The following is a 21,857-nucleotide window of genomic DNA, read 5'->3' on the forward strand; positions in this document are numbered from 1 at the left end:
GGGCAGAGAGCTGCTCCCCATGGCTACCTCCTCAATATAAACTTGCTAACTAATCTCTTAGCAAACACTTGAAGCCAACCTGAGGGAGGAAAGAGAGGCAGAGGGGAAACAAAGACCCGGCAGAGATAAAGCTCAAGACACATTCGACCGGACACAGGCATCTAAATTTAGCTCTAAACTTAAGTTTTCTGTTGAAGAGCTAGCTGTTGTCTGTGGAACAGGGACTTTTATAACGGCTATTTTATTTTTTAGACTCAATCCTAATTCTGCTGCTGTCTCCTCAAGAGCGCTCACTTTAACAGAAACCCCCTTGATTTCTTTCTTCCTGCCGGTAGCCCTGTCCTTAACCTGACAGGTATTTGTAAATGGTTTCTTTTATAACTGCATATCTTTTTAATAATACATCTTTTTGAAAGTCTACCCAGACTGTGTGCACAGAAGGTAACTTCTCAGGAATTTATGCGAGGATCCACTGTTGGAAATAAATAATAACTTTCAACCAATGATCAAAGAAAAATAAATCTTTTCCCCTAATAAGACTTTTTAAGACTGGAATCCCATTTTTAAATGGATAACAGCTAAGAGGCTACTGGCAATCTGTTTATTTCCAAAGCTGTGTTTTAACGTTGGCTACACAGAAACTGGAGGAGCAAATGAACCCTGGGATCTTCGAAGTTGACGCTTTTAAAATAAAGTTGGTATGTAGTATTTGAAAACATATTGTTCGGAATTTAAGTTTTAATATCTAGGAATAAACCGAGCATTAAATCAAGCAAAACTGTGACAAGGCCAATATGCACATGGACGATGCCAGGAAGGCATCTTCAGCTCTTTGTTCACAGCTTAACAAAACTGTGCCGTCACACCACTTTAGTTCAACAGTGCCTGTCGAATGGGCATCAGCAGATCAGCCAATGCCTGTCATACACAGAGCCTGAAGACGCTTTGAAAGCAAGGGCTTATTCGACCCCCAAGTCTAGTTGGAAAGTGGTGAGGATTTTAAATCATCTAGTAAAGACACCAACAACCCCCCACCTCCAAAGTTAGAAGAAATAAGGAAGGATGACAAAAAATACTGCTTAAAATAGACATAAAGGAGGGGGAAAAATGCATTCAGGCAAAGGGGGCGCTTTTCATATTTGTTTTCTTTGTAAGAGCAATTATAAAAGTTTTGCAATCATAAGATTTTTCTCAAAGTGACGTTCCCGATAGTGAAATAAAAGTTTAATGTCACTGCTATTTCAAGGTTTTGCCATGTTTTTTTTGGCCTTTAAACGACTGAATAAATGTTCATCCATTATCAGGATAGGCGGGGGTTATTTGACAAAGAGAACTTGCAACCCCGTGTTATTCAAAGGAGTATCTCTTCAAGTGTAATTTTTGCTGCGTGGCTGTTTTTGTTGACAAAAAATGCACTAACTTTTGAATTGACAGTCTCCTGAGCTCTGGTCTCTGGGAACTTCTAACCTGCTTCAGAGTAGAAACCCAAGGAAACAAACCTGGTAAAGAGAAGGATTGTTAACTTTCCTTCAAGTTAACAATTAGGGGGAAAAAAACCCAAACTGCCTTATTTGCCTCCTATAACACTGATCATGAGATTTGGCTTTCAAGCTTTAATAAGTGCTGAGGAGGTGCCTCAGAACTTTCCTCCTGTTTAATTAAGTGTGCCCACTCCTCTTCAGGCATCCAATCAGATTAAACGAGAGTGAACCCCGGGAGCAGGGCTGCTGAGCCCTAGTGGCAAGAATTAGCTGAAGGTGTTCTGAAGCTCTCGACCCTTCAAGTTCCTCCCGGATACATGGCTACTGAGATTCATGCAGGAGTGGAGATTTCCCTTGCACTGAAGTTGAAAAGCTCTCGCTCTCACCCCATCTCCCCCTCTCTCTCTCCGTCGTTCACTCTGCTACTGTCAGTTTGCTGCCTGTACTTTAGCTGTCTCTTTTCCAGTCTCTACCCTGTCAGTTTCTGGCCTGCCAATTTCAACTTGAAGCTTGACTGGGCTGATTTGATGCAAATACCTCCAGGGAAAACCCTGAAACTGATGAACAGTTATGTCAAGTCGATTTTGCACCATCGGGAAAAGGTAACCTCTGCGAGAAAAAAAACAACAAGGTTAAAGAGACAAGGGCTTTTCACGTGTAATACCTCTGCTGCACATCTCGCTCACTGTTTACCATCCCTCAGAAATTGTAACTGTCAGAATTAGTCCTAATTGCAGATGCGAAAGCTGCCATTATAATAAAAACAGAGGCAGTGCAGGCATTAAATGTAGCAGCCTAATTTGTGAGACTACAGAAAAGGTAGAGTAAATGAATATTTCATTACTTTAATTACCAGGGACTACTCTTTTCTTGCTGTCTTATGATAAGTGTTGCTGTAACTAGCAACAGCAAACATCCACTAAAACATAAAGTGCAATAATCGTCCTGCTGTCAGGATCACCGCTTTAAAATACGAGCCGGGGAAAAAATATAATGGTTTATCTATTTCTTAGAGATTGCAGAAGTAGGAGATGGAAATTCATTTAATGTCAGGGGGGAAAAAACACACACACATACACAAAGGCACCAGTAAACAGATTTTAGTCAGAGAATAATGGCTCCAAGAGAGAGGAGGAAAAAATAAAAAACCAGTTGGCTATACATTTGAAGTGTTAGCCCAGAAAGAACGCTGGAAAGTGAAAAGTAGGAGGTAACAGTGTTTGGACTTTTTAAGGCACAATTTTGTTTTGTGTTGCACAATGTAATTGCTTGAACATTAGAAAATAAAACTCCAGTGGCTGGGGGGGGTGGGGAAGACAAGAGGAAAGCAAGTGGTTTTCAAATGATTAAGCAAAAGTGGAAAAAGTTCAAGTTGGCAGAAGTTTAGAAGCTCAGTCCATTTCCATTTTAAAAAGACTAGATAAAGTCTGCCAGAAAACGGACTTTGCCTGCAGTTTCGGAGGACTGATTCATAAGATTGGGGGAGTATCAATAATCACTCACCGCTGACACCTTGAAAAGCCCTGGGCATGGCTCTGTACATGTCAATTTCAGGTACAGGCGAGCAGGGTGGAGAGGCAGCAGGATGGTGGGAGGTGGGAGGTGGGCCCGGGGGTGGGGGTGTGGTTGAGGAGGTTGCTGAGACTGGTTGAAGCCAGCCTGTCTCTGCATTTATCACTTTGTCCCAGAGGAGGTGTTTGTTCAACATAGCAGTTTGACAGCACAAAAACACTGTGGCCAGAAGCCCTATCAAAGAACCTACTGACACATATCATTTGTGGTCTTGGTTTCACAGGGCAAGGCTACCTCACACTTTATCTGCACAAGTATAAAACTCCACACACTTCTAAGTGTTCAGTATAGTTTAATTCCCTCACCTTTTCTTTCTTTTAAATACTGTAAACACTACTTTAAAATACCATCTTTATTCAGGACTCCTGAATGCTGTTTTAAAAACCATAATAATTTGCAATCAATTTAGCATAATCTGTGTTAAGGTTGGTAATATTGAAGGAAAAAGAAGGCAAACAGTTTAAAAGCACAAAGCTTGTAATTTATCTTAAATAATACACTTAAAGCTTAGATTAATAGGTGCAAGTAAGTTTTTTAAGTCACGTGCATGGGGAACGCTCTTTTCCGTACAATAAATCCTACTAAACAGGAGGCTACATTAATTCTTCACCTCTTCTATTTTTGCTGAAATGTATCTCACCCACAAGCTATAAGACTGTAATGAAAGTTAAAGAGGACAAGTCCGAGAGTTGGGGGTCCTAGGGTGCATTTGTGTGTGTGTGTATGTGCACATGGGCTGTATTTAGTTTTCAAATTCCCATCAGCAGAGCAAAGGTGATGGAAAATCTTTAGAGGACAACCATTTTGCTTAGAGATTTTCCCCTCTTCTTGGGTTTATTTATTACGAAAACATAGTTTACTGAGTTCTTTATATATAAACCTCACCTCTTAAAACTGAGAAATCTCATGATGTGAAACACTTCCATTGATGGGTTTTGTGTCTAAAATAGAAACTTAGGTACTTCCAAGAATAGGCAAATTACAAAGTTTCTTTGATTACAGTTACTCAGATATATAAAACAATATAAATGCAATTTAAATGAAAAAAACAGTGAAAGCTATCTACTACATTTATAGATCACTTGGGCACTAAATTTCTTGAAATTTACTTATTCATTTAAGGGAGAAAAAAATCTCAGATCTTAAATAGCATGATATCTTAATCTGTCCATCTATTATTGATCATTTATTTTTGGGAGGGAGTGTTTATCACCTGTCAGGAGTACCTTTCTTTCCTAGAGCTCATTATAAAAAGAAATACAAAACAGTATAGAAAGAACGAAAATCACTATATTGTCATATTAGCAACATTAAAGAAGAATCCATTATACTCTTTAATGTTAGAATATGTTTTGCCTTTTTGTCACAGGAAATCACTAATGCCAATTACCTGTTCCCAAAAGAATGCAATCATTTACCTATGTCACCTGAGATTACTTTAAAATGTTTCTACTTTATCTACTTTAAAAATACACCTTCATAATTTGCTCTTGAGATAAAGTTTGGCAAACTGACCAGTTCTGGGTTTATTGTCTGCTTGAAAAAATATCTTCATTTAAATGGGACTTCAAAATTTTTCACTTTAAAATACTGAAGTTCAGAATTAGGTCTCCTCCAGTTTAGAGTGTGTGTGTGGGTTTTAGCTGAAATAACACACAGCAACCAAGAAAAATGAAGAACGACTGAAAATGGATTACGTATAATAGAACATGACATTTAATCCCATAGACTATGGGGAAAATTATCTGTAGTTTTAATTTTATAGTAATGTTTCAAAAATAAAACAAGAAAGAAAGGCAACTTGAATATGTACGCCAACATGTGTGTATAGTCTTTTAATTCTAACAACAACTTCAAATCTCATCCCCTCAACTCAGCTCAGTAAGAGAACTAAATTTGTAAAAACAAAACAAAACAAAACAAAACCAGGAATCATTATGATGATTACATCCCCCAGTTGAAAAATGAAAGCAAAGTTCAATCATCAGATCCTTCTCAAATGCCTCCTCCCCTCCCATCCCTTCTGTGCCCCCGCGGCTTGCTCTTCCAAAGTCTGGTGTTCAGAAGCCCAGAATAATTTCTAACCAAGACCGCAGCCTCCACTGTAATGGACATGGCTTTATTCACTCTCAGACTTCCTTGGGTCACAAACACACAACATCTGATGAGACATTGATCATCCTCCTTCCCTTTTCTCTTTTCAGCCTCCAACTTTCCTGTCAGGAGCCTGAAAAAATATGCGCAGTTACTGTTGCTGAGGGGAGACAAAGTTTAACTTCTGGGTTGGCGATCGGAGAATAATTCATGAGCAGATTTCTAGCAAATGATATGATTTGCTAAATTTTGGTCTTTGATTTATATTTATGTACTCCTGCTACTGGTAAGGTTTTGCCAACCTCAATTAGATCATGAATGAGATCATTTTAATTCAGCCCCCAAACTGTGACCTGACCATGGTCTGAAAGTGTTCAAAAAGTAATTTTAAGCCTCCCTTTGATTTGAAAAGGAATACTGCATGCTTGGTCGTTCATACAAATAACATAAAACTTAATTATTGAATGATTTGGCAGAGGACCTTCCTGCCAAACAACAGTCAATGCCAGCTACTGTGATGCGGGCGCTGCCCGGCCCCCGAGCGCACAGTCCCCTGTATACAGCATTTGTTCATTGTGTCTCAGGGCAAGATGCTTTCAAATAGGATTCACGGATCTGGGAGGCTGGGTGCCACGCAAAGGGGGTACCATATTTATAACTCCAGTTAAAAAATGCTGTCTCACCTAGAAGGGAAGTAGATCTGTGCTGTCAAATCACCAGGAGGCTGTGACAAAGGGAGCTTGCAGCCTGACACACGGTGTAACAACATAGCAAACACCTTTAATTCTGTCATGTCTCATACCCTTTACTTTCTCACACGTTTGTGGCTGCTCAAACGTTGACACCTACACTCTTTTTCAAAACTAAATAAGGCAATCTTATTTAAGCCCCAATGCAACACCTGAAAAGTTATTCTTGTGCCCAGCAAAAAATAACCATTAACTCCTTCCTCTTATAAATGCCTGTCTTGCTTGCTCTGAAATGTCTCAAGTTGGGAACAGCCTGCCTGAGGCCCCTGACTCTTGAGGCTCGCAGGACCTCCCAAGTTCCTAAAGATAGGAAACACTTCCCCCTTGAAAAGATGCGAGGGCTGTGATAATGTCACTGTCCAAGCTGGCCTCTTACAGCTTTTCCAGCTGAAGCCCCTTGCTTCATCGCAAACTTCTGGTGTCTTTTATAGTAAGGAGAGAGGCCCCAGCTGCTCCATTCCCTCTAGCTACCGTAGTCTAATATTTTAAAAGCTGGAAATGAAAATAGCTTTTCTAAAGATATTTCCTGGAATTTTTAATGTGCTGCCTTGATTCCTTTCTTTCTTTCTTTCTTTCTTTCTTTCTTTCTTTCTTTCTTTCTTTCTTTCTTTCTTTCTTTCTTTCTTTCTTTCTTTCTTTCCCTTTTTTTCCCCTTGCCAATTATAAACCACCATTTGGAGGGCTTATGAGCAATGTAAGTCCACCTCATCTAATTAAACCACAATGTTTTAAAAGCTTGAACAGTTTTCATGTCTACAAGACTTGTCTGAATAATAAACTGCTAGAGCTAGAATTTTGAGTGTCTTTGGAGAGCCAGGATTTTATCTGCTGAGTGCAAAGGGCCAGGCACTCAAAGAGTTAAAGAGTGTTCCTGCATTGCTGGGTAGGTTAATATCGCAGCTGCCTGGTAAAGCATTATCCCGGTACCTCACTTAACAAAAGCCTCCTTTTGCAAACAGACTCCCACTTTCCCCCCAAGTGTCCAAAGGTGTTTACTGAAGTAAATCTGCCTAAATCCTTCATTGCTTGGGTCATGGGGGTGGACAGGAGGGGTGGAAGGTGTAGGGATAATCTCTTTTTGTAAATTCTGTAAATCTTCTGGGAAAAAGAAAAAAAAATCAGGAATCTGTGTCACATGCTCTTGCACAACTTCTAATATCTCTGCTAGTTTTGCTCCTATAAGTGAAATCTGTCCCAATGGCTACCGCAAAGGCCCCCGTTTCCAATTATTCACTCTGCTGTCTGAAGCGGCTGCACCTCCAAAGTTGAGTGTGTGTGTGCATGTGTGTGTGTGCGTGTGTGTGTGCGCAAGCCCACATTATATGCTTAATCTAATTGTTGAAGAAAAGCTGTTGGTATCTTAAAAGTGGTTTCAGAAAGGAAAAAAAAAAGACAAGACAGTTTAGGAGCAAGATAATGCAGCTGAAAAGTTGTCACGAGAGGTTTCTGCTCTTGCTGTGGTCTCATTCCAATACCATTAACTGCATGTTACTTTTGCATGTTGAAAATGGAGGCAAATAACACAGTAAAACCTGACAGGTCCGCCTGCAAGGGTTTAAACAGTTCCCAGCAAGAAGGAGCCCTTTAGGCATAAACTTTCTCTCCCAAGAGAACGTGAATACCACCAACCCCTCCCCTACAAATCTTGAAGCATCCAGTTTGAGATACAAAAAGGCTGTCATCTCACAAATGTTAAACATACTAAAAAAATCTGAAAAAAAAGTATGAAGAAGGTGTGAAAAACGTGGCACTTTACAGCCCTCAAAGCTTTTTAAAATAGAACAACTTTTCCCCCTAAAATTCTTTTCAGAGAATATATATTTTTTTTCCTTTTTGGCTCATTTGAGAGTTTCTTTCTTGGCTTTTTTCCCCTTTCATTTGAAAATATGAATTATCATAAAAAGTCAGGGGGAAAAAATGGGAAAGTCTTTTCCAGTTTTCCTGAAGCTTTATCAGTGCGTTCAGGCTGGGTGTGAGCACGCCTCCCTGTTGCTCGGGGCCAGACACCCATCCCTGAAACCGGACCACGGTCTCGGGAGCCTCTAGCCCTTCTCCCCTCCTGAGTCCCCTCCAGCTTGCTCCGCCCCGCCCCCCCCCAGGGCCCACACCTCCCGCAGCTGAAGGTAAACAGTAAGAGCCAAATAATGGGCGGCACTCCAGAGTAGGAAGTCCACACACCTGACCCAAGTCTCACAGGCTTCTGGGGGAGAATCTGATCCTTTCCCTGACACTTTCTACCTCAAGTGTTGAGCGGGTGGCCATGAATAGTACAGACATGCCATCTTGTAACACTATATGCCTGTCAGGAGGGACAGGGCCTGGTTGGGCATCAACTATATAAGGCTGGTAACCAGGGAAAGCCCGACAAACAGCCACAAACACCTAAGTTATTTCACTCAGCTACTACCCTCTGCCTCTCTCTCTCCCTCTCTCTCTCCCTCTCTCTCTCCCTCTTTCTTTTCATCTTGGCTTTCTGTGGCAGAATGCAAATGGAGCCTGCCGGCGGTGAAAGGGCTGAATTGTGATTAAGAAGAAGAAGAGCTCCTTTCTTTGTTCTCCCCTCAGGGGATGTTTACTGGGAGAGACACAGCGGATCAGATATGAAAGGCATTCAGGTCAGCATTGATGTGAGCGAAAGTGAAATCATACCTAAGGCATTCAAAAGACCGCCGTGTCAGGGGTTCAGCTAACGGCACAGCTACTGTGTGTGTCTTCCCGGAGAGGCAAAAATCTTTTCACAGACGGGCGATTTTTTTTTTCCTCCCTAATTCCCTTCAAAATTATAAAAGTCCCCCCCCCACCGTTTACTTCCCACCAGATGCCACAAGAGTTAGTATTTTCTCTCCTTTATGGACCACACGCGGAATCAGACCAACTTCTAATAACTGTATTACCTAAATGAACCAGCCAGGCACCATCTGAACTGTGAGCCTTTTTTTTTTAAAGCAGGTGTATTCATGTGTGCTACATATATGCATAATATGAAGGGGAGAACTGCGTGAAGCAAAAAGCCAAAACACACACGCGTGGATGGGTTTTCCTCTCACCTCCCTCAGAGGAAACACAAGACACACACACACGGTATAAAGACAGTACAGAACACCTTAAAACGAAATTCTTTATTTACTTTGTAACTGGGAGTTACACTTTTCCCGAGAGCTCTCACTCTGACACTACTGTCACCCAAGATAAAGGTATTTGGCACACGCAGCTATAAAGGTGAAGACTTCCACACAGTCCACTGATTATTCGTGCTTGCCTTTTCAAAAAGGCTTGATGAAGAAATACTTGGATCTTACTTTTTAAAAGTTTACACTCCCCACAGCCCAAATAGTCATTCAATAGATTTTTCCAAGTGGTAAACCCATGCGGTTGGCATAAACAGAGCTATGTAAATATATACAAAATTCACAAATCACAGCAAACATACAAATAATGAGGAGGTGCCTAGATGTTTCAAGGCTTAAAAATGAAAAGGAAAATCACATTTCATCTTCTGATTGCTGAAGAAAGAAAAGAAATAGGGAGGGGGAACAGAGCTATATTTATTGGTTTTAAATCATCCTTCCCTCTGCTCTGAATTATTTTTTCAACCTTCACATCTTGGCTAAAAAGCATATTTGGGCTTATGTTAACATCTGCTTTTGTGGTGACATTTAATTCTGTATATTTTCAACTAGTGTTTCTGCATCACAGATTTCCCCCCTTTATCTCTCTGCTCTAAAAAGACAACCAAAGAGCAATCAAAAAGGTGTCTGACTTGGCCATTCAGACAATTGCCCCCTTGTGGGAATGCGGGAATGAATGGTACAGTGGACACCCCAGCACCATTGACGTTATAAACATGTAAATGAAACACATTAGGGCAGACAATCAATTGTCTGTGAGCATTGCAAACCTGCACTCCCTCTCTCTGTGACAGGCACAAAATAGTGTCTACCTTGGGAAGCCACGGGGCTGGAGAGGAAAAGGACAAAGAGTTCTCTTTCACACAGAAGAAAATGCACCTTAAAAGCCTTGGAAGAATGCAGATGACAAAAACCGTTGTAAGGAAAAGAATCTCCCACATCTTGGAATAAACGCGGCACTGCTTAGAGAGCTAGCAACACCCTCCCTGCCTACCTTCAGGGAAGACACACATTTTTTTCCCAGGAAAGATTCTTAACATGGTATTAGGGTCTTTGATAACCTCTTGGAATTCTCTTTACTTTGAGTAAATTAAGCAAGCAGGAAAGGAAACATCTGAAACATATGACATAGCAATTTGGTAGGGAACGTTAATCTTGGCTTTATTCATACTTGGAAATAAATGCTTAAAGGCGAGAATTTATCTTTATGTGGCAACAGAGAAATAACGTAAAGTTTAAAATCCTTAGCCCACCCTCACCCCTGGTGGACAGTCACGCTATGGGAACCAGCAGGCTGGTGGCTCTGCTACGAAGGAAGGCATGTTTCTACCCCAATTGACTTAGTTTTTCCAAACCGAAATAAAACAAATATAGATCAGTCTAGATACATAGCCCCCAGCCTCCTGTGTGTGCAGCGTGACAAAACTTGCAGAAGCTCTCTACAGAGAGAAAAGGATGGAGATGAATATCTTTGGAGTGCCCTTCGAGCTGGTACCTGTCACACAAACTGCCTCTGAGTGCTTTGAGAGGCAGCAAAAAAGCCTCCTTATAACCTCATCAACTTTATAAGAAAGCTACTGGCAAAAGATTTCCACACTTGCAAGGATCACCAAGTCTGAACCGGCTGCAGTCCAAAGGAAACTTCCCTGTCTCAGAGTGTACTGAGGGGCTCTGACTCACAGCTGCCCCATCCCAACTTCACCTCTCAGAGAGGAAAACCAGGATCTACCACCTTAAGAAGGGGCTGCTTGCATTTCTTTTCCTTTCAATTTAAGCATCTCTGAGATGGGAACCACTTCTCTGTCCTCCCTTGCCCCTAAGCATCACCACCAGCACTTCCACTCCCTTTCAGGAAGTGGTTAAGGGAGTGAGGGCTTATCTTAAACAGGGATCATCATTTCTGCTCATCTGATTGTTTCTGCTCTAGGATCCAAAGCCCTGAAAACATCCAACTTTATCCCTTTTCTTTCCCACTGAAAATCAGAGACCAAAGGCAAACGTTTATAAAAAAAATTCTCCCCCATTCCACTGTACAATGCCTACCCCTTCAGCTGAAACTTTGAAGAAAAATCAAATATAACTTTTATTTCGTCCTTCCTTTTCCTTTTCCCCACCACTCCTAATTCAGTTTTCATTTAAAAGACAACTTCATTCCCTTTTTGAAACAAGCAGTTTCCAGGTTTGATTTTTGTGAAAATGTGCGTGTGTCTGTGTAATTTTTCAGAGGCTGATGCTGGAAGGCAGTGGGCTGGGGAGGCAGGCCCCTCTTCCCAGTCTCCGCAGGAGGCAGGAGTGTAGCCCGAGCACCCCGGGAGCCAATGCCCGAAATCAGGAGCTAAAGCAAAAAACTTTGCAAGTTACACCCGGGCTGCGCCAGTGGCAGGCAGAAGCCGGGCATCTCCGGCTCCCAAGTGCTCATTTCTGCCTCGAAGGCTGTGTGCAGATAGTGGGGGTATAATCAGGGGAATGAAAAGGGGGGGTTCCCCCTCCTCTCCAGCTTCAGTGAAAGTATTACAAAGTGAGTCAGGAGACTGAAGATCATCTGACTGAACTTTCTTGAAACCGACACACATTCTTGTCTTCGGGCAACTTGCTTTTTGCCTCCTTCCCCCTCACCCCTCTCCCCTGTCCTCCTGCACATCTCATTTTCTGGGAAGAGACTTCATCCCTTCCATGTGGGGGAAAGGAGACTGTCCGCTGTGGATTAACTTGGCCCTGGCACTGTCTTTGCCAGGCATCTTGCTAGCCTGAGAATCTTGAATTTTAGATTGTTGTTTCTTTCTTTGTACATTTGTTTTCCTCAAACTGCCTCTTTCTCCTTTGGTTTTTAATAGCTGTATACAGCATTGTCTTCTCACCCATGTTCTTGACCAGCCTTTCCAACACACACATACTGCTTTACATGTTTTATCTCCTCATCACCTTAGTCTGTATATATACTGTTGACTTCATTAAAATTATATAAAGTGCCATTCTAGTTTCCTGGATGACCATCTCTCTCTCTCTCTCTTTTTCCCATGTAGCTTCTACTTCTACGATTAGTATTCCCATTATTCCTTTCCAGGAATTTCTATATGATTTTTGATAAGCATCATCATATTTAGTGTTATCAGCAAAGACACAAGCTCAAAAGTGACATCTTTTCCATGAATCCAGGAAAGAAGAAAAATCCACTCAGTTCAGATAAATCCCAGCAGTTCCCAAAGGGAAAGGCATTGGGTATGTGCTTGATGAGAAAGAAAATGAAAAAGAGGGGGGAGAAGGAAAAACTCTTCTACCTGCTTCTCAAAACCAGGACACTGCTCAGTCAGATTAAACTCAAAGCCAAACACTGACAAGTAACCAATTCACAGCATGTTTTCCCACAGATTATTGGGAAATAATTATTGCTGTTCAGTGTGCAGGGTCTGGGCTAAATGCCTTTAAAATGTGCAATTCAACTTTCCACTTCCGAGTGTTGAGGCTTCTCCCAACTTAGTGGCTGAGCGGAGGGGAAATGGTGTCCATGGCTGAGCACCTCCCTGGCACTCCAGTCCACCTGCGAAGCCCCCAGCCAGCCTCCCTCTCTGCCAGCCTCTGCCCTGGGGCTCCCAGGAAGCCTGGAGCTCTCTGTTTCCCCAGACCTGGGCTCTGGCCTGACCTCAATGCTGGGGCCAGGCTGGTCAACGGTGGCAGAATCCCGGAGGGGGTTGGAGGAGGCAGACAAGAAGAAACAAATATTTTAAATAGTCTCTCCTGCAAAAGGACACTTCTGGGAACCTTGCTTTAAATCTCATTCTCTTTTCTCTCAAAAAATAACTGTTTATCATAAGGAGAAAAAAAAAACCCACCTCCTTGACACAAAGCTTTTGTTATCCAGTTGATCAGCAACGTGCTTTAGATACTTGTAAGAGGGGGAAAAAAGCCCCACAACAGACATTGATTTTAGAAAATCAATAACCAACATTTAATAAAAGGAACAGAGGAAACACAAGAGAGGAGAGGGGGACATTAGGTGTAATTTTAGTGTCTACTAAATTACCCAGAGATGGGGAAGGGGAAGTCTCCAGTGTAAGGACCACCTTAAATAATGCCAGACAGTAGAGTGAAGAAAAAATTAAATTAAGAGGGAGAGAGGGAGAGGAAGAGAGAGAGAGAGAGAGAGAGGCTTAAAAAGAGGCAGCCTGACTGAATCTTGGGGAAGCAGCTCGGGATATATTATTGTACTTGTTTTTTGTAATACTAAGCCAAGCAAATAGATCAAAGGCAGCACAAAGGGAAAAGGCAGGATAACATAACGAACAGTTTCTGACTAAAATTCCTCTATCACTCCCCCATATGGCTCGACACCTCCACCACAACAAGCAAAAGACACACACACACACACACACACACACACACACACACACACGAAACCTAGAGAGAGAGACAGACAGAGACGGAGAGAGAGGGACAGAGAGAAGCATCATTTGTCTCTAATCAAAATTCCCTCGTCTTTGTGTTTCTCTCCCTCCAGCACCCCTCACTGCGCCCCCAGCTGCCCCCTCCCCGCGCCGCGCAGCTCAGGGGCAGGCCGGGGGCGCGCACAATTGTCTTCTCTAGAGGAAAGTTGCTCCAAGTGGGCCCCGGCGGTCCCCCGGAGGCGCGGGCTGGGCTTGCGGGAGGCCGGAGGCCGGGCCGGCGCCGCGTCCCCGCGTCCAGTTCAGGAGCGTCAACGCGGCCCCGCGCCGGGTGATCAGGCTGAGAGCGAGGGGAGCGAGAAGTTTCCTTTCCCAGTCTTAGCTGGCGCTAGTTCGCTTGTTTGTTTTGGGGGGTTGGTTTTTCTTTTTAAACTCAGTATCCTCCGCAACTCCCCCAACACCCTCTCTGGTCCCCAGCTCTCTCCCCTCCCCCAGGCGCCTTCTGCGCTCTTGCCAATCACTTTTCTCTTTTATTCCCACGATTTTGTTCGGGGGTAATACCTAGGGGGTCTCTCTCTCTCTCCTTCTCGCTCTCTTCCTCTCTCTCCCTCTCTCACTCTGATCCTTCTCTGACTCCTTCCAAGATGGACCTACTAAACTGTCACCCGTTTGATCTCCCATCCGCTCTGTGTGTCCCCCTCGCACCCCCGTCTCCTTCCTCCTTCCTGACTCAGCCTGGATAACGGGCTCCTCCTGACCATGTCGAAACTGCCCAGAAAAGTCTCCCTGCGCTCTTCGACTCCGCCAGCCCCCGGCGTGGGGCCAGAACCCCCTGGAAAGGAACCACCCGCCCCCGAGTCCGCACGGACCCCGCTGGACCCCGCGCGGGGCCGGCCGAGTCCCTCCCACCCCCGGGTCTGGGCGCGCCGGGCCGGGCCCCGCTGCCCGCGGACCGTTACTTGGCGGCGTACGGAGAGGCGGCCAGGCGACTCCGGCAAGAAACTTTAAGCCTTGCGGAGGCACAGCCCGGGGCCCCCGCTCCCGCCCTCGCAGTCCCTCTGCCGCCCCCGCCCCCGCCCCGGGATCCTGCGCGACCTGGCGCCCGGGCCCCCGCCCTGCCCTCGCCCGACGCTCCCGCAGCCCGGCCGGGGAGCCGGCGGGCCGGGCGCTCGCGGAGCGGGAGGCGGAGGCGGAGGGAGGGCGGGGGTGGGGGCGCGGGGGGCGGCGGGGGTGGGGGCGCGGGGCCCCGGCCGGACCCCAGCGCTAGGAGCCCCCCGCGCCCGGCGCTCACTTTGCCCGGCACTTCCCCAACTCCCCCCTGTCCAGTCGCCGCGCGCGCCGGGCTCCGGCGCCGGCCGCGGAGGGAGGCTCGCCCGCGAGCCCTGGGCGCCGCCGGCGCCGCCGCCTCGGTTCCTTTTCCCTTTCCCCCTCCTTCTCCCCGGGTTTGGAGCCTCGGAGTGGCCCGGAAAAGTTTGGTTCGGCCCGTTTCTTACCGTTTTTCCTCCTGGGATTGGCTTGTTTGCGCCTCTTGCACCGGGGGCCATCCGCCATGATCGGCTGCTTCATTGATAAGAGCGGATCAGATGGCAGTTCGCATGGACTCGGCGCCCTGCTTCGGCAGCACGCAGGCTCGATCTAGCAACCAAACACAGCGACAATGTGGGCATCGCCCGCGCCCATTGAAACGCGCGCGGGCCGCCCAGGGGAGCCGGGCCAGGGCCCCGGCGAGCACCCACCCGCGCCCCCCAACGCCAAAGCGAAACTTCGGCGGCCCCCTCCCCGCCCCCCACCCCCAGCCTTGGCCCCGAGGCGCTTTGTGTTTGTTACTGTTTTGTGTGTTGCACCCGCGAGGGGATCAGAGAGACAAGAATTACATCTTCAAAATGAGTCATAACTCCTGACCGTATGAGGGAATGCACACGGCGGTACAGTAAGGCTGCTTGACTCAGGGCTAGGCGGACCCTTTCCTCCGAAAAGTCCTCAGCCCGGCTCGGGAACTTGGGGTGAGGCGAGGCTTTCTTTAGCTCTCATCTTGTCTCACCCCCCAACCCATTCCCCAGAGGAAGCAAGCAAACAAACAAACAAACAACGCGAAACAACCCCCGGATGAAGCACACTCGGGCAAATTGATAATAGTAATTATAGGAAGCCCACTCGTCCCGCGCCCCCTCCCCTCCCCTTTCGGAGTTTATCGAGGCACTGTCTCTTCCTCCCCGCACACCCCCGCCCCCAAATTAAGATTTCCCGTTTTACGCCGCAATAAGAAATATAATTATAAGCCTCTTTGGACACTGTCCCTCTTCCCCCCACCCCCACCTTCGCCACTTTGACAATATTTACTTAAGTATTTCCCCCCACCTCACTCACACACATGCTCCCCCACACTGGTTCCCTTAAATAGTTCCAGTAGAAAATTGTTTTTTCCCCTCAAGAAAGGAAAGAGAAAGTCCAACCGCTACGGCAATACTTTTAAGCTCTGCTAAATGATCGTATCCTTTCTGGCTTCGAAACTTTTGTACCTAAAAATCGAGAGAGGCGCTGCATTTTTTCAGCTGAAACTGTCAAAACTTGGAGAAGGGGAACCTCGGAGGCAGGCAGGAGAGGAGGAGAATCCCGAAACTCTGTGGAGGTTAGGAAGATGCTGTGCCTCGAGGATTAGTTTAAACAGGGGGCTATAAAAGATGTAACAGATGCAAACTGTAACACAAGGGCCATTAACCCTTTCTCTGCCGAGCACACTCAGTCCCCACGCCCCGCACCTATTGTCTCCTGTGTTAGAAGCTTTGCGGAAAACCTGGAAAGTGAGTATCAGTTTCCACACATTTGCTGAGAGGGGTGGGGAGGGGGGGCAGAGAGAAGGGGAAGTGGATGATTTAGAAAGCACCTTGAATTTAACCTAGGCATAGTGGGAGAATTTTAATTTAAGTTTGACACATTTGGTCATTTCTTGGCTGTCCTATGGATTTGAAATTGTTGGGAAAAATCCTGAAATAAAGAAATGGTCACACAAGTGTCTGGGATGAAACAGCTGGCCTGTCTGTATTCCTGCTGAGACTTACACACGATTGCATATAAATACATGTTTAATAAAGTAAGCTGCTAGTTTTATGAGCATGTGTGTGTGTGAGGGAGAGACAGGGCATTTGTGCTGTAAACTTTATCTTTGCCTGTTATTTCTAACTCTGGAGTTAGTAATCTTGCCTTCATCATTATAGGGGGAGCATGTAAAATATATAAGTAGGTGAGAGATAAACACATTCACGTTAGCCGGGCTCACCACTGTTCCTGGGAACTCCTGCTATCTCTCTCGACTTTTCAGTGCCAAAGTATGGAATGGGATATTTGTGTGTATGTGTCTCCTGTTAAATCCACGTCTATATTACTTTGCCATTTGAAATGCAATTTCAAAACTTATCCTTAATTAAAACCCCTATCCTGACAGCAGTTTTCTTCCCAGCTGTAGTGACCCCCCCACTACTTTGGTAAACGACTCAAGTTCCATGAGGACTTTCACTTCTTTATTTATCATCACAGAAGTGAGGTGTTACTTCACATACATACACACACAAAGAATGAAATAAAGAAATGAAACTCGCTAAGCAGACGAAAACAGGCAACTTTCTGCTTAGAAAACAGCCTTCTCCGGTGGGAAAGGTTGGACTGCCATATCTAAGAGAAAGACTGGCTCCCGAATCTGGTAGGTTTGTATCCACCAAGTTTTGTAATTATTAACAGGTATTTGCCAAGTTTTAATTGCTGAATACAATGAATTGGAACTAGATGTGAAAATAGAGCAGAATCTCTCCCCTTGAAGAGTTTTAATTCCAACCATGTAGTTCTTAATAAAACTTTTCCTAGGCTGAGTAGCAAAAGGCACCTTTGGTTACCTGAATGGACAGGTACAGGGCAAATTATCTGGGGGAGGAAAAAATGAGAGAAAAGGAAGGAGAGAGAGAGGGGATTCGAGAGAAATCGCAATCACTCTTGGGAAAAGCTTGCCGTAAAGGAGCTAAACCCACCTGAAATTCCTACCCACAGACACTCCTTCTCACTTCAGACTCACATTCCCCACTTAAAAGGAGAAAATCATAAAAGGAGGGTGGGGGATGACCATGCCAAAAAGAAATAAAAAGAGAGAAAAGGGGGAAAAAAACCTACCTGCGAAGTCTTGTTTGTAGTTTTGGCCAGAAATGGTGAGAAGAAAAAGCATGAAGAAGCCGCGAAGTGTGGGGGAGAAAAAGGTGGAAGCGAAGAAACAGCTCCCGGAGCAAACTGTACAAAACCTCGCCAAGAGTGTCGGGAGGCAGGACCGTTATTCCTGCGGAGCAGGTTAGAACTGATCTCTTTCGGCCACTCCAGGAAACACAAACCTGGGGACGGACTGACGTGTTACGCCTCTTCTAATGACATTTTTTTCTTTTTCTTTTCTGTAGGAGAGAGAGAGACCCTGAAACACGCGCCACCTATCTTTGTGGGGAGGGATAATTGAAGCGCCCTGAGCGTGAGCATCATGTGAAAACGTGATCGCCAAGTTTCTCTCTGGGAAAGGATCTGGGATAGATTATACCTTGAAGTCTCCGCAAACGCTTTAGTGGAAGAAATGAAATTCCACCTCCCTCCCTTCCTCTCTCCCTCCCTCTCGCCTCCCTCCCTCCCTCCCTTCTCCACGCCCCCCCCCCCCCCCCCCGTCAAGCCTTTGGCATCATTATCCTCATCACTAAATCCTACAGAGTACAGGGCGGAAAACGGTGCACACCATTCACAGAACTGGAGAACTCTGAGGGGCGAAAGTTAAAGGGAAAGATCCCGGTTCCTCAATACAGATCGCCTCTTCTTATACAGATAGCTCTAATGACCAGATTTGAAATGCACATTAAGTTGTGAGGATTTCTCAGCACCGCTTCTGGAACTAAAATTTTTGCCCTTTCTCTTATTATTATTGTTATTTTTCTTTTTAGATGCCAGAGCCTGAAAAAAAATGCTTCATGTGAACTGTATTTAGGGTGTGTGTGTTGGGTGTGTGTGTGTGTGTGTGTCTGTGTATGTGTGTGTGTGATGAATTTCTGGATTGGATCCCAATACTGAAAAGCGATTTGGCATTTTTAAAAAGGGTCTCTAAGTAAATTAACATAGAGCACTGAGTTGACCGATCTCTGAATCTCTCTACATCTCACGGAGACCTCACTACAAAGTGAGGGAGTATGTGTAGGGAGGCAGGAGGAAAAGGAGAAAGGCCATAGAGGAACTTAGCAGGGAAGGAAGAACATGATATTAAACGGCATGGGGTCTAAGTTTTGGAGTTTATATTTTTTGATATTGCAATTAAAGTAAAATTAAAAAGAAAAGACTCCACCTTTGCTCTGAAGGGATTGGTTATGTAAATATGGAAGGGATTTCCTGGAGAATACAGCTTTCTACTGTATGGTTAATTAAATAATCACTCAAAAGCTTCCAACGTGACGCTTCTGTCGTAATCCAATCAGGTTACATAGGTCCTAAACAAGAAAGATATTTTCCACATCTGGAAGTCAGCAATTTAGCAAGTACTGCACATTATTAACCAATTCAGAGCCCACTTCCCAGGGGAATTTTTTTTGAAGTTTAAGTGTTCTTAACCAATGCTCTGCTGTTTTGTTAATCAAAAAGCTGGTTTACACTGCACATAATTGGAACTAATATAGAAGTAAATAAAGACAGCCAAATTTGAGGATGCTGAGCACAGGCATTTATCGGAAAAGGAAGAAATCTCTTAACCTCCAATGGTTCAGGCTCAATTTCTTAAACAACTGTGAGGCTTTTTTTTTTTTTTTCTAAGAGTGAAAGTGCTTGAGAACCTCAGAGCACAAATAAACTTCCAGTCCCACAGCCTTTGGGCTTCCTTGCAAAGGTAAAGGTGGAGGTGTCAAGAGGACTGAAGAACAGCCTTATGCCAATTTTTCAGCTTTAATATTGTTAATATGTTACAGCACCCTGTTTTCAGTCTGATGAAATCTGAAATAAATAACACCCTGATCCAACACTAGACTTTAACTTATATTAAGATAAACTGCTTTGAACTGTGCTTTGAATGTGTGCCTAAAGCAAGACTTTGAATGCAAGAGTCACTGGCAATTGCACTTAGAGGAGGGAAAAGCCACCACATGGGTTGCCACATCCACACTCCCAGAGGTGCATGGCTTTGTATTTTGTATGTTTATTTTGGAGGGGGCGGGCAGTAGCCACCCAGCATGACCACAGCCAATTCTTACTTCAGAATGCAAGAAAGTAAATTTTCAGTTGGTTACAGACTCCCCTCTTTCCTACCTTGAGTATTTTTTACAATGAAAGTAGTTGGGTAAATTAATCTTGTCCCCCATCCAATTGCAGATTAATTACCTATAGAGGAGCATTGAAGACCATCAGTCTAAAAATTAACAACAAAAAAATTAAAGTTTTCCAACATGGGTCAGGCACAATCTGAATTTTATGTTTTACATTTCTTTTTAATATTATTTATCTATATAAATATGACTTATCAAGTTCCACCTTGTGATTTATTTCTATTATTAATTTCCTTTTTGCTTCCTCTTTTCACTTTCCCCTACGTTTTTATTTAAAAATTTCCAGCCCAGCTTTCTCTAGAAGCTTGGGTGTCTTGCCTCTGCCATTTCTAGGAAAAAGGTGCCTCTTGCATGGAGTGATTTCAGGCAAGACCCCACCTCAGGAGCCCAGGTAGCCACTAGGAGCTTAGAGCCCAGACACACACTCACTAGTGAAAATCTCAGGTAAGAGGATCCAATCGAATGGCTAACAAATCACTTGTCTTTATTATGTATATTAATGTCAGGCTGCTTAGGATCTGAGTTTAAAAAAAAAAAGAGAGAGAGAGAGAGAGAGAGAGAGAAAGAAGTATTTGCATTAAAAACACCTAGTCATCTGATTACTCTGGGCTCAGTAATTGTTCAAGTGACAGGATGCAGACCCAGCACTTAGCACTGGGAGTTCCGACGTGCAAGTATTTGATCTGGGGTAAAAAGCAATCTTTCACGTTTTCATCAAGGTGGTATATTTGGATGGTGGCACGGGAAGCGTCCCCGCGAGGGGTGAGCGAGCCGGTGCCCTCTGCCCTTGCCTGGCACGCCCCTGGCACTCCCCTCCCCATTTGACCGAGGGAGTTCCCACCAAAGCAGAGGCGGTGGGATCGCAGGAAGCCGGAATATAAATTTGTTCCGAACGCTCCTTTAGTCCGAGGGCCAGGTCGGGGACAATGGGGATCGTGGGATCAGCGGGATGCAGGAGCGCAGGACGCAGGAAAAGTCGAGAGAGGACTAGGAGCTGCTAGCTTTCGGCTCCTCACATAGCAAAGCAAGTCCTGCAAATGAATCACTCCTTCCCGGTCTTTCTTCCCCATTAATAATCCATTTCGAGATTAGCGCAGACCAAGGGGATTAAAACAACAGATACATGCAAATGTGAAATAATATTCAAATCTACATTGAAGGGCGAAAATAATTTTTAGGGATTCTGTGAGTAAAACAAACTGCCTCCCTCTGGATTCCCTCCACCCAGGCAACGTGTGAAGATGCACTTTTGTTTTACAGTTCCCTCCAGCCAGGACTTGGTGCCTGTCCCCCCATTCACCTCTCAGTCTGTCAATTTCCTTAACTTTCACAGCCGCTCCCCCCCCTTCTCCCCTGCCCCCAGCTCCGTTTGCCGGCCCAGATGCCCGAAGAGATACAGTGTTTCTGCCCTTGAACACACAGGCTGTAGAAGGAATTCGAATTTGGCCACAGCTAATGATTTTTTTTAAAAAAGCAAATTCTATTTATTTTGTACCATGTGGAGAAATTTTTTTAAAAAAGGAATCTATTCTCTTTTTGAAACGGAATTGATCTTTCATCTACAGGGATTATTCCTACCCTGTGTTGTTACGCAGGAGGTGGGCAACTTCTTTTAGAGTTGCAAGCAAAGGGTGATAAGGGGGACCCCTGGATTGGGGGTGTGTGGAGGGGGTAGGGGGCGGCAGGGGTCCAAGCCAAGCCAAACGGTTTTCTCACGTGCAAACTCGCAATCCAATCCATTCGGAGTTGAGCCGAGGATAGGAGGGGAAAGTCTATTAAAAAAAAAAAATCAGGAGCATCTCTCTGAGAAGCCCTTTCAAACAAAATCAAAACAGGACCAGAGAATCTCAGACCGTCTCTAACATCCCTGCTGCGAGGCCCGCGGGCTCTGGAATCTCGCACGTCACCTGGCCCCAGCAGGGCGGCCAGCTGAGGGGTTTATTTTATTTTATTTTATTTTATTTTATTTTATTTTATTTTATTTTATTTTATTTTTTGAAGTTAAGGCTGAATCTCGGCTTCAGTGCTTTTTGCCAACCTCTCCACTGACAGGAACCAGCAAACTTCAGGACTCAAATGAGCGTCTTAATTTATTGATGCAAAACAGGTCTGCTTGTCGCCCCCATTTCTCGGC

At 44.7% G+C, this 21,857-nt stretch overlaps 1 protein-coding gene across 6 annotated transcripts in view; it reads right to left on the reverse strand.

The window, feature by feature from the left end:
* Positions 1 to 17,915, reverse strand: part of ZEB2 (zinc finger E-box binding homeobox 2) — a 129,161-nt gene extending 111,246 nt beyond the window's left edge. Inside the window, exons 1-2 of one of the 6 annotated variants that reach the window (XM_072960926.1) lie at positions 17,774 to 17,915; positions 14,897 to 15,038 (exon numbers count right to left, since the gene is read on the reverse strand). In XM_072960926.1, coding sequence (XP_072817027.1) covers positions 14,897 to 14,969 — 73 coding nt within the window. In that variant the 5' untranslated portion in view covers positions 14,970 to 15,038; positions 17,774 to 17,915. Of the gene's footprint in view, positions 1 to 14,896; positions 15,039 to 15,230; positions 15,248 to 15,277; positions 15,510 to 15,922; positions 16,015 to 17,561; positions 17,698 to 17,773 lie in introns of those variants that run through there. The other 5 variants (XM_072960925.1, XM_072960928.1, XM_072960927.1 and 2 more) reach the window with 5 other exon arrangements.
* Positions 17,916 to 21,857: the final 3,942 nt, after the last annotated feature.

The sequence above is a fragment of the Vicugna pacos genome, chromosome 5 (assembly GCF_048564905.1).
Source record: "Vicugna pacos chromosome 5, VicPac4, whole genome shotgun sequence".
Lineage (NCBI taxonomy): Eukaryota > Metazoa > Chordata > Mammalia > Artiodactyla > Camelidae > Vicugna > Vicugna pacos.